Genomic DNA, 13,110 nt, shown 5'->3' on the forward strand with positions numbered 1-13,110 from the left:
CGACTGCATTATGAAGGATGACCAGATATATATTTTTTTAACTATTATTAATATGTGTTCAAATCACTCAGTGCGTTTAGCAAGCTACGGAGAAACTGGCAGGCAGGAGACACGCAAGTGATCGATCCCGAGTGGCAACATACACACATTCTAGCAGCATTCTTTTTTTTTAATGATATTAATTTTTATTATACCGCAATTACCGGTGTATGTCGCTTAAACAATGTTTGGAGCGCGGTGCAGCGCCACACTGTTTGAGAGAGGTCGCTTTTCACTGGGGGCACAGCTGAGATCGCATTACTGCGGAGAATTCAAACAACATGCGGAATCTAATTGTTTTGCGTGCAAGAGAGCGGTTTCTGCGCAGAGCGCCGTGATGAGTTTAACAACGTGTTTAAGTTTTTTTATGGACCTATTTCATATACTCTAGTGCTCTAAACATGAAACAGCATAAAATCACAGATTAAATGTTAACTGGTAAGAGGCCAGAAAAACATTCACTCATCTGAACAGTAATTATATTACATTTGACTTACCCCAAAAGTTGATATACCGCCCAGCCCTAATCAAAAATCTGTAGTATGTAAATTGTATACGGTGTATATCCAACACAATATATTGTTGCATTCCAGATTATGTGATGGATGTGATCTCTAAACAATCCTGGTCTGAGCCCACACCTATCCAGGCCCAGGGATGGCCTTTGGCCCTCAGTGGAAAAGACATGGTTGGCATTGCTCAGACAGGTTCTGGGAAAACCCTGGCTGTAAGTGTTAAATGATTGTTACATTATGATTAATGTATCATTCAGAATATCTTGAATTACAATATTTAATTTGTGATGCAGCTGCCCAGTATTCTCAAATCTTTGTGCCCACAGTACCTCCTGCCAGCCATTGTACACATTAACCACCAGCCTTACCTGGAACATGGTGACGGGCCTATTGTAAGTCCCCTAACCTAATTTTTAAATTGCTTTATTTTCTCCCAATTTTATCAAATGTGTGACTGTCCTTTCGGGTAATCTCAGTGCTTAGTACTTGCCCCCACTCGTGAACTGGCACAGCAAGTGCAGCAGGTTGCTGCAGAATATGGAAGAGCTTCCCGTCTGAAGTCCACTTGCATCTATGGTGGAGCACCCAAAGGACCTCAGATCCGAGATCTGGAAAGGGGTACTGTGTTTTCTCAAACATATCTTTAGTTTTACCAAATTTAAAATAATAAATAGTACTAAGTATTACTTAGTACTATTTCTTATATTAAATGTTAAATGACAAAAGAAAAATCTTGATTATCATTTCAAACGCTCTTAAATTTGGGGATGGAAAAACAGGAATCCCGATATGGCATAATGTGATTTATGAAACTTAAAAATGGTTGAATTTTAAATAATTTTTAGTTTTGCATGATTCAAAGTAATAAAACAGCACTGTTCCACGTTCTACAGGCTCATGTTTTTAGAGTAGTTTACAATCAATGAATATTCCACATTTGTGCCAAGCAATTGCTTAGCTCTACTGTTGATGAATTATGACAACAACAAAAAAAGCTGTGTGAGTGCATGGATCGTGATCACGTGCAGGCAGTCCTGCATGATAAACGCCTGAGAAGCATGAAGCTATTTAACTTAGTGCCAGGAAAGTGCAAATTCAATTATGCTTGGCTCAGTATTGAGCTACATAAAAATTGGCTAGTCAAAGTTCCAACGAATAAAACCTAAGACAATACGCCTTTATTTATAGGCGCTTTTTACAATGCAGATTGTTTCAAAGCAGCTTCACAGTGTTAAACAGGAAAATAATGCAACAGAATTTGATTCGGCTGTAAAGCCGCTCTGGAGAAAACTGATGTCATCCAGCTGATTTAAATTATTTTCCGCTTTCCATGTTTTCACTGCTATACGGTAGGGGGTACTATTACGCCTCTCTTGAATGAGTACAGAATCTCTGATCAAAAGACATCTAACAAACAAACGATCTCCTATGTAAGCAGATGCATATGTAAAATAACGCGATCATCAACATTAAGCAGCATATAAATCAAAACTTAATTAAAACCTAATGTTACTGAATGAAATGTTGACCTAGGACGACCCAAAACAATGGTTGGGGAAACACTGCCCTCATTAAGACTGCGAACTGACCACCACATAGAATATGAATAATATGAATGTCTTCTAAACCTGTAAATCTAAACCAGTCATGGTAGCAGCACAAAAACACACTCAGCAATTATTAACAAAACTTTTAAATATTGAGATATTATGTCTAGAGGTCGACCTATTCATCGGTTTTGCAGATTAATCGGCACGGTAGCTGATTGGTGGAACAATCGGTTATCGGCAAAATTCCACACCGATAGTTTTTCCGTGTTCGGTCCGTTGCTGGAGCAGCTGAGACGGATGCGCTGTCATTACACAGTACAAGAGCTCTGAGAAGGGTCTTCTGGCATTATATAGCACGAGAGCGGCCTCTAGAGGCCAAATAAAAAACTCACTGACGCCTTGTTTACATTCACACGTGAGGCTGCGCGCGGCGCTGCACGTAGAGCGCTGACACATCAGGTGCACGTTTAAAACACGACAGCGAAACGGTATGAATACAGAACACTACAGTACTTGTTTCCAAATAATTATAAAGTAATTACTTTCTTGATTAGATGCTGCTGTAAATAACAGCAGTGTGTATGTTTTTTACAACGAGGCTGAGAGAACGCTAACATTAGCAGTACCTCAAGCAGTTAAAACAATGTGATAAAAGCACAGGCAAGTCCGACCCAAATGTTGCACATATGAAACTAGTGACGTGAGAACGCAAACTATCATCATGCTGCCGACAGAAACATAAACAAAGCAGAAGCGCATTCATTTTTTATTAGATAATCTCCTTCTAAAAAAGCAGACTGTTTGTATTTGTATGAAATGGTAACACTACAATAAGAATCCATTTGTAACATTAACTAAGGTTAAATGCTGTGGAAGTATTGTTCATTGTTAGTATGTTAATTTCAACATTAAATTGAGTTTTATTTTTTATTTTTATCTGTTAACCTTGGTTAATGCACTATGAACTAACATGAATGATCAAGGTACAATTGTATTGGTCAAATTAATACATGCTGTATGCATAATGCATATAGTTAATGTAAGCTAATACATCCTTGTTGCATAGGGACTTGCATAGTGTGACCTATGAAATGTATATGCTTGTTTCTAGGTTATAGGTAAAGAAACAAATTTGACCTGTAATATTTTAATGTTTAAATTATTTTCTGAAGAATTTGTTCTGTTAGAACTTCTCATTTTAATATTCATATTTATATGTTTTTAATTTAGCACATTTTCATGGATCAGTGCTGTTTTTTGTATCTCTTGTTATAAAGTTCAGCACTGTTTTACTTATGTTTTTTTTATCCAGTATCCATTTAAAAAACTATCAGTCGATTAATCGGTTATCGGCAAGTGCGATCCAACCTAGTTATCGGTAACGGAAAAATCCACTATCGTCGACCTCTAATTATGTCCTTGAATCTGGTGTTCATGAAAGAGTGGGACTTATGTGGACTAACTTTTTTTTGAGGAAATCGGTTTATAATGGGCTATTAGGTTTGAACTTAATGGTCCTGCGCTGCCTATTGACTTGATTTGAATAAATACTATGACTAACGTTGCTTAAAGGGTTAGTTCACCCAAAAATGGAAATTATGTCATTAATGACTCACCCACATGTCATTCCACACCCAAAAGATCTCCGTTCATCTTTGGAACACAGTTTAAGGGCCGGTCCACACGGAGATGTATACGTTGACATTTTTTATCGTTTTGGCGTTTCGTCCACACGGATCTGGCGTTTTGGGAGACTGAAACTGTTATTTTTTTAAACCGGGTCCTAAAGTGGATAAATCTGAAAACGACACCCTTGCAGTTTCGTGTATACAGCCAATCCGTATATTTTGTGAAACGGTGATGTCATCACACCACGTCCTGCGCGGGGAAGACTTGAAGGGATACAACTACGGGCACTGGGCATGCGCACATCAATACTGCGTTGTTTAATTACTGTATTTGCATTATTGTAAGGGTTTGTTTAGGGTTGGGGTAGGTGTATGCGTTAATAAAACACATCTGGTAAGTAGCAAATGTATTTATTGTTATTTTATTGTGAGATTTTACCTCACCTCCGACTGTTGCCGTACCCCTTCTAGCCACAACTCTTCTTCTCCGTTTTTAGTGTATTTCTGTGGCAGAATTACAGTGCCACATATATGGCCATGTATACTACATCGTTTTGAGCCGTTTTCATGCTCTCGTGTAAGAGATTGAAAAAGATTGGATAGGGAAAGTTCTGGCTTCGTGTGGACGGGGCCTAAGATATTTTAGATTTAGTCCGAGAGCTTTCTGTCCCTCCATTGAAAATGTATGTACGATATACTGTCCATGTCCAGAAAGGTAATAAAAACATCACACGCTGCTGACGTGTTATCTGGTGCGCCCGAGCTTCGTTTACAGTCTGAGGGAGCTCAAGCGCACTAGATAACACGTCAGCAGCGTCCCTGCAGAGTCGTGACCGCGGATTGATAACAGACAAGGAAGAGAAGACAATGCTGAATAAAGTCGTAGTTTTTGTTATTTTTGGACCAAAATGTATTTTCGATGCTTCAAAAAATTCTAACTAACCCACTGTCACATGGACTACTTTGGATGATGTTTTTATTGCCTTTCTGGACATGGACAGTATACCGTACATTAGGGTGCATCAAAAAACACAATTCTTGAATTTTGATATGGCTGGGTGCTAAAAGTGTTCCAAAATATGTAGAAACAACACATGCAAAATATTTTTCCAGTACATGATGATTTAGGGGTGCCACCGCACATCTGTTTTTGTTGGATAAAGTAGTTAACAGTGCTCAATGGTCACTATGGAGAACTGAGGCAAACAATACTACAGCTCAAGAAAACTGAGGTGATCTTCCTGATTGAGGTGATCTTTCTGTGTTGGGTATGTATTATTACATATAACTATCATATGCTGCCCTCACCAACTGGTCCCTGCCAGACTAGCAGTCGCAGCCTGGTCTTTGGTCTGGGCCCCAGCATCACCAGAGAGGATGGCATCATCACCGGCGCCAAACTGCCAACTGGTCGTCAGATCTTACGCTGCATGCTTGCAAAGAAACCTGGTGCAAATGTCGCAGTTCGAGGCAGCCAAGGTTGTCCTGGAGCAGGTGCGACCATTTTACAAGAAAGCCAACATCCCAATGGTGAGCGACAAGCGTGCGTGCCACAAGATGGTATACTTAGTCAATTCTAACAACAAGATGCGGAAAATCTCCCAGGCCAAGCGCACCAGTGAGACTACAGCGAAACAATTGGAGAAAATGGAGTGCAGACTTGATTTCCGCTGTGGCCTCCAAATGTTGAAAAGCTGATTGATAACCCAGAAGACCTAGCTTTCTTGGCCATCATGAAGACTGACAGAGTGGCCACATTTGGTGTATTGGACAAAAAGCTGCAGCTCAAGGTGAAGAGGTGAGAGGAGCTTCAAGCTGCCGCAGCAGCCAGACAGTCCCACTGTGAAAAAGAGCTGGAGGAGATGCAATGTCGGCAATGTCCAGCTTGGAGTCAGAGAGTGATGAGGAGTCAGAGGAGGATACTAACACAGTTTATCCACCATCTGAGGGCGAACCATCCCACAAGCATAAGAAGACTGGAACGAATGTCTTCATTCCACATGACATCCTTAGCCGGCCAAGTGTCGTGTCACTGGCTACAAGGTTGAAGATGTCACCAATGCAACAGGCTGCCTTCACACGTGGCCTTGTTGCAGAGTCAGGCGGTGAATCTACACATCTCTCTGCATCTTACGCAACAGCTGACCAAGCAAGACGTCAAGTGCTGGAGACAATCAGTGAGGAACAGCACAAGCAGTGGACACCACCTCCATTGTGCACCCTACACTGGAACAGCAGGTTAACACCGATGCTCAGCAATGTGCGCCAGTTGGAGTAGCATCTTACAGTGGTGGTTGGAGATGCAGAGTGAGTGAAACGGCTTGGTGTCCCGGCATATAAGAAGCAGACCAATGAGGCATGTGGAATGATCATTGCCCGGTTGACATGAAAGTTGCTGCAGGACTGGTGCTGCGCTGACCAGGTTGTCAACATGGCATTTGACACTGCGTCAAACACCGGCCATCTCACAGCAGCTTCCATTGCCATACAGCTCTCACTGGGCCGACCACTGCTTTGGTCTGGGTGCCGGCTCCACATTGGTGAGGTCCTCCTGAAACAGGTTTTCACAGACCTGAAGGTGGGAATCATCAAGCTCGCCAGAGGTTACCTTGTTCACACTTCTGAGAGAGAAATGGAACCTGTTACCACAAGAATCCAGCAGCCAATGGTTTTTTAGCGTTTTTTACTGGTCGCCGAGAGTTGAAGAATGTTCAACTTTGAGTAAAATGCAGCGCTCATCACTGTCACTTTTCACCCAGCCGTCCAATCACAGTGGAGGAGGAGCGGGACAAATACAACACCGACCAACTGCCACATCATGCTTGTACAACGTCAACAGATGACAACAAGCAGTATAATAACGGAACAAAATAATTTAAAACAAGAGCCAGAGCCAGAGCAAATACTTTACATTGTATCAGCATTTTATATAGAATCAATACAGAAACAAACTATCTGTGAAATGAGATACTTAGTAACACTTCTGCGGATATTCTGTATCATAACAAGCAAAGAGTCTCAACTGAAAAAAACGCTGCGCTGCCAAAACGCTCTCAAGCGCCCACAGCGAGACGTTTTCAGCAGAGCTCCTAGTGTTTTCAGCCGGCTAAACCGCTTTGGTAAAGTTGCCAGTGAGTTAGCCACTAGAGAGGATTTATTCTTTTAAATGTGTCGCTCCTTCTGTTTAACAATAAAGTCAATTAAACTTTATATGTGTGTCCGACATCCATCACTGCTGCACAAAATTCAGGGTAAGGCCACGTGAACATGTCCCATTGACCTCCATTAATTTTGTCTATAGGACAAATGAATGGAGAATCTTGAAAGTTGAATTCTGAGAAATGCCCAAAGGGCAAACAAACAACTTTTACTTTGATAACCCTATAGAACATGTTACTGTATAAAAGTTCACTGTACTCAACATTTCCAGGTCAACCTTTCGGCAATTAGACTAAAAATTGCACATTTTTTGAAATTTCGCCAAAGTTCATGTGTTAAGTGGCACCCCTAAATCTCAATGGAATTCCTCAAAACTTTGCAAAAGTCATTTTTATGTTAATTGGAACAAAATGTAATGCCAGCCAAATTGATATTTTGAAATTAAAATTTCCCATTCAAATTTGATGCACCCTACCGTACATACATTTTCAATGGAGGGACCGAAAGCTCTCGGACTAAATCTAAAATATCTTAAACTGTGTTCCGAAGATGAACGGAGATCTTACGGGTATGGAACGACATGAGGGTGAGTCATTAATGACATAATTTTCATTTTTGGGTGAACTAACCCTAAGTGAACGCTCAAATTTAATACAATGATCATAATGCAGTTTTAAGTTTTGTACTACCATGGAAGGATTTTTCAACACAGAGTATCTGCAGGTATTAAGACCTGAATATAAAATGACTGTAAAAAATACTAAACCTTTTTATTAATTGTATACTTTCATTAAACAGGTGTTGAAATTTGCATTGCAACCCCTGGTCGATTGATTGATTTCCTGGAAACTGGGAAAACGAACCTACGCCGCTGCACCTACCTGGTCCTGGATGAGGCAGATCGTATGCTGGACATGGGTTTTGAACCTCAAATTCGCAAAGTTGTTGATCAGATTCGTGTAAGTTCTTTCAAAAGTTTAATTCCCCTGTAGGGTTGCAATGGTATGACATTTTCACAATGCTGCCTCAGAAAATACCACATTTTTATAGTATTACATAATTTGATTCCATATTGATTAATTTGAAATTCTTTCAGCAACATTTCCCACCTAGTGCTGTAAAATGCTGTCTCTTATGGTATATTACTTTCAGGACTCTGAACTGGTTCAAGGAACAAGAACAAAAGCAAAACACGGAAATTAACAAAATTTTAACAGGAACATGAACCAGTTTAATCGTTTTGAAGCACTTATTTAAAATTGCCAATAACCAAATGGTTAATGGCAATTTTAAATAAACGCTTCAAAACGATTAAACTGCCTTGTGCTGTACCATTTTGATTACTGATTGGTTGAGTTGGGGTAACAGGTTAGGACCCAGGACCAGTAGTGAAAAATGAAGACCAAGAATCAGGAGTTAAATTGATTAAAGAAAAAATTACTGAAGAATAGTTTGCAGTTTCATCAGCAGAAGCCAGCATCAAGTCTCACAAGGAGTTCGTAGGCCCCGCTCCCTCTAACAGTCTCCCCGCCTCCGCCTATCGTACATAACATTTCTGAACAGTTATACTGTTTTCAAGTTCTAACCACATCATTTCTGCCATGTGGAATGATTCTGATTGGCAGTGAAAATGCACCGTCACGGTAAATTTCCACACAAGGATAGATAGCAGAGCATATCACTTAAAGGTCCAATTTTTCCTGTGTTTTTGAAGCTTTGATTGTGTTTACAGTGTGCAATATAACATGTGTTCATGTTTCGCGTGTAAAAAACACAGTATTTTTCACACAATTTACTATCTGTATGCTGCTGTTTTCACTGTCCTAAAAACGGCTTGATGATTTCCTTGTTCTATGAAGACCTCCTTCAGAAATACTTAACGAGTTCTGATTGTGACAGCGGTTCCCGTGTTGTGATTCGACAGCAGCTTAGCGCAAGTTGCCCGGAAAGGTCATGCCTCTTACCATAACGGGGAGATGCATGCGCTCAAAGTACAGCGTCCCTGGGAAGGCCAAACAAAGGTGATTTGACTCCGGGATGAAAATAACAGCGTCTCGACGACATGGCGACAAACACACTCTACAAACGCAACACTTCCTCTTCTCCACGTGGGAGAGCAACAAGACCACGCCCCCTTTTTTGCGTATTCTTGTGGGCGGAGGTTAGTCAACAAACTGTTCTATTTACGTCATTAAAGCAGGGAGTACAGGGATGTAGTCCAAACCGGCCGTTCGCTGTAGGCTTTGAAAGGGAACTTCTGTTAAATAAAATATCTTGCTTGGCATTGAACTTTGAGCGTTATAATTTTACAGGTATTATTTATGCTCTAACAGCAACATTACACACTAACTAAAGTTTGAAAAATGGGATCACGAAGAACAGGACCTTTAACTAGGTAGACTAGTTGTCGCCCCATCACTAGAATTAGATCATTGTTGACCTCGGAGGTTGTAGAAAGGCGTCTTCAAGTCTGGTGTCATGTGCAGAAAATTTCCATCTTCAATATTGGGTGTGTAAAAAAACCCACTTATGTTCACTGCTGGAAAAAGTTGGCTTAGTTGGTTATTATTGCTCTATATAATTTCAAATGGTTCTAAAGCAGAGAGAAGAGAAACATTTCTCATTCAAAGCGCTGAAAGCAGTGATTTATGTTTTCTTTTTCAGGTTTGAAAATGCCATATCCAATACCCTGTACTATTCAATTTTATTTTATTTAATTACATTTATGTCAAAGATACAGGAGAGTGATAATACACACATAGCAGCCAATACAATCTGTTGTTCAATATCTGACTGCTTGTATTGCCTCATGACTGATTAAACATTTGCCTTGTTGTGTGCAGTAGAATTTTGATGCATCGTAGAATCAAATTGAATCGAATCGTTACCTGGTGAATCATAATCGAATCGAATTGTGAGGGCAGTGCCAATGCACACCCCTAATAAAAATAAAATAAAATGTAAGACAAATCCACATTTCATCTCTGGAAGCCGGGCTAAATGAGCAATCTCTGTTACTGCATTCCCATTCGAGTTGGAGGTGTGTGATGCCTGTAAAATCCAAACTCACAACAACATGTTCTGAAATCAAGTGTTTTTTGCGAAACCTCACACACCACCAGGACAGACCCTCAGTCACCACTCAGAGACCAAATACAAACTTAAGAAAATATAAAGGAATAAACAATCATTGGTCCTCTTGATAAAAGCAAAATCATAACTGGAAAGAATCATAAAATCATAATAATTATATAGGAGGATGAATATTGATTGAGGCTTTGATTATGAATTTAAGTAGGATATATATATATATAATATACATACATAATTATATTGAAGCGGTGTAGATTCCCGCATCTTTCAGTCCCCCCTTAGGCCAATTTTGGGGTCCCCAACAAATGGTCTACCAATTTAGGCCGCTTCATAATTTCCAATCCCCCCCTTTGTCAAGTTATAATTTGGAAAAACAGAAAAGCATTTTCCTTCAAGAATCTAACTGGGATAATTTGGCTTTATCATTGGCTTGATTGATCACCAACAAGCACATATTCATCCTCACAAGGACATACTAAATTAACACCCCATGTCATCATTACCACCAAGATATATCACTCAAAAATAGGGATTGTAAATAAAAACTTCTTTTTTTTTTCAGAACACAGATCTTTTTCAGGTACAAAGCTCAATAGTGGCCTGGAATAAAAATAAAAAGTAACAAGCAGCATTTAGCGGGGTTCAAGCAATTAAGGCCTTTAAGCATTTAATGCCTTTTGCATTTAAGGCCTTTAAGCAGTAAATTACTTAAAACAGAGCTTAGGTGAAATTAAGTGATAAACTGACAAAATGTGATTGTAAATGTTATAATAGTGACTTTATAAAGTCTAAATGTGAATTATAGAACCATGTTAGTGAGTAGTATGACAAAATGACTATTTTGACCAGCAGGTGGCAGCAGAGAACCACTCATTGGCTCACTTTCATTTTAAAATGTTCTGTTTGTTTTATGGCACATTTTCCATGTTAACTCCTTTAAATGTGCTTACACATACACATTTTATTTCAAATATAAATATTGATATTGAAATATTGATTTTTGAAATAAATTTATTTTGACTAAATGCGATTGTAAATATTATAATAGGGATTTTATCATGTCTAAATATGAATTAAAGAACAATATTTCTTATGCACTCCTTGCATACATGAGTTTTCACAGATGCATAATCAATGTTATTTTATTGGCAGAATTTTTTCATATCAGGCCATTTATTATATTTTAAACTAGGGCTGGGCGATATGGCCAAAAAAGGATCTCGATTAAAATCTTTTCATATCAGTTGATATCGATAATTATCACAATAAATGTATTTATAGAAATATTTCTTTCAAATTTAAAGGCAGATTTTTGCTCCCAAGTGAAAGTTGTAGAAACCAGACTGTTAATCGTGGTTTTAAGCTAATTTGTATTGTCAGAATATGACAAACACTTCACTTTTTTTTTTTATTCCTTACACTTTTACAGTAATTTTTCCTTAAATAAATATCTTAATAGAAAAAAATGTATGTCTTAGTTTCTGCATGTGCTAACGGGTGATTATTGTTTCTAGTCATGAAACAGCTTTGTGTTGCCTGACTTTGGCTTATATCTTTGGCACAGTTTGCAGTGCAGGCTGCAGTATTAATATTACATGGTTTGTTTTAGAAATGCACATTTGACAGTGAGTTGATAGTAGTAGTAGTAGTAGTAGTAGCTTGAGTTAGGAGGATGCAGATGTAAATTGATGTTCATCAACAAAAACATGGACATCTATAAAAATTGTAACAACCTTTTTTATATGGTAAAATGTAAATATTATGAGTTTTACTAAAATTAACCTTTGGTCTTATATCATGATAACCACAGTTAAAAACATGCATATAGCTCTTCACTACCATGTTAAAATGTATCTATATGGTTTCTATGGTATTTGTATAAAACACATTTAGTATTTTTTTTTTTTTTTTTTTTTTTTTTATATTTATCCTTTATTTTACCAGGAAATAATCCCATTGAGATTCAAAATCTCTTTTTCAAGGGAGTCCTGGCCAAGACGGCAGAAAAATAAAATACATATACACACAAATAACCGAAAGAAGACATTTAACACTTTAACATCATCTCAACAAAATCACCAGCAGCACTCAATAACATCACATGTGCATTTAGTACTCAAATAGTCCTTTATCCTAGTTTTAAACTGTGTCATTGTCGGTAGATACTCAAATTTGAGCTGTTTCTGCAATGTATACCAGGAAAAAGGTGCAAAAACTTTAAAAGCACTTTCACCGAAAACAGTTCGCGTTCGTGGGATATCATACATGATTTGCCCATATGATCTAAGATTACAATTCCTCGTAGTGACTTTTGGAGTCAGAAGAGTACATAAGTAAGAAGGCAATTTACAAAGTATGGCCTTAAAAAGAAAAGTATACCAGTGCTCCAGCCTGCGATTGTGCAAAGATGGCCAACCCACACTCTCATACAAGCTACAGTGATGAGTACGGAAATTTGAATCAGTTACAAATCTCAGTGCTGCATGATATACTGAATCCAACATTTTCAAAGAAGATTGATTTGCATGCATGTATAAAATATCACCATAATCCAGCATTGTCAAAAATGTTGTTTGTATAAGTGTTTTTCTCGTACTAAAAGAGAAACAGCCTTTGTTTCTATAATAGAACCCCAACTTTACTCTAAGTTTTTTTGTTAAACACTCTATATGCTGTTTGAAAGACAAATTTTCTTCTAAAAGGAAACCAAGATATTTATATACTGATACTCGTTCAATTACTTTCTCATCTAGTGTAACAATTTGACAAGCATCTTCTATTTTCCTTGATTTATAAAAGCACATCATTTTAGTTTTATCTGCATTTAATACAAGTCGCAATTTATTAAGATTCTTCTGAATAATTATAAAAGAGGATTGCAGATGTTCTATTGCATTTTTCAAGGATGGGGCAGAACAAAACAAAACCGTATCATCCGCATAAAAATGACACTTTACTTTTGTTACATTCTGACACAAGTCATTTATATATATAGTAAATAAAATGGGACCCAAAATGGACCCCTGGGGGACACCTTTTTGTATAAGTAATGAGTTTGAGGACACACCATCAACATATACACTTTGTGTTCTGCCATTCAAATAGTTGCCAAACCATTTGACAGCC

At 38.2% G+C, this 13,110-nt stretch overlaps 1 protein-coding gene across 2 annotated transcripts in view; it reads left to right on the forward strand.

Moving 5' to 3' along the window:
• LOC307140905 (putative ATP-dependent RNA helicase DDX5) overlaps positions 1 to 13,110 on the forward strand; it is a 91,329-nt gene that overhangs the window by 31,066 nt on the left and 47,153 nt on the right. For both annotated transcript variants that reach the window (XM_079840695.1, XM_079840696.1), the window contains 4 exons: positions 633 to 766; positions 881 to 946; positions 1,031 to 1,172; positions 7,690 to 7,850. In XM_079840695.1, the coding sequence (XP_079696821.1) occupies positions 633 to 766; positions 881 to 946; positions 1,031 to 1,172; positions 7,690 to 7,850 (503 nt within the window). The remainder of the gene's footprint in view (positions 1 to 632; positions 767 to 880; positions 947 to 1,030; positions 1,173 to 7,689; positions 7,851 to 13,110) is intronic.

Source organism: Gobio gobio (assembly GCF_949357685.1).
Source record: "Gobio gobio genome assembly, chromosome: 17".
NCBI lineage: Eukaryota > Metazoa > Chordata > Actinopteri > Cypriniformes > Gobionidae > Gobio > Gobio gobio.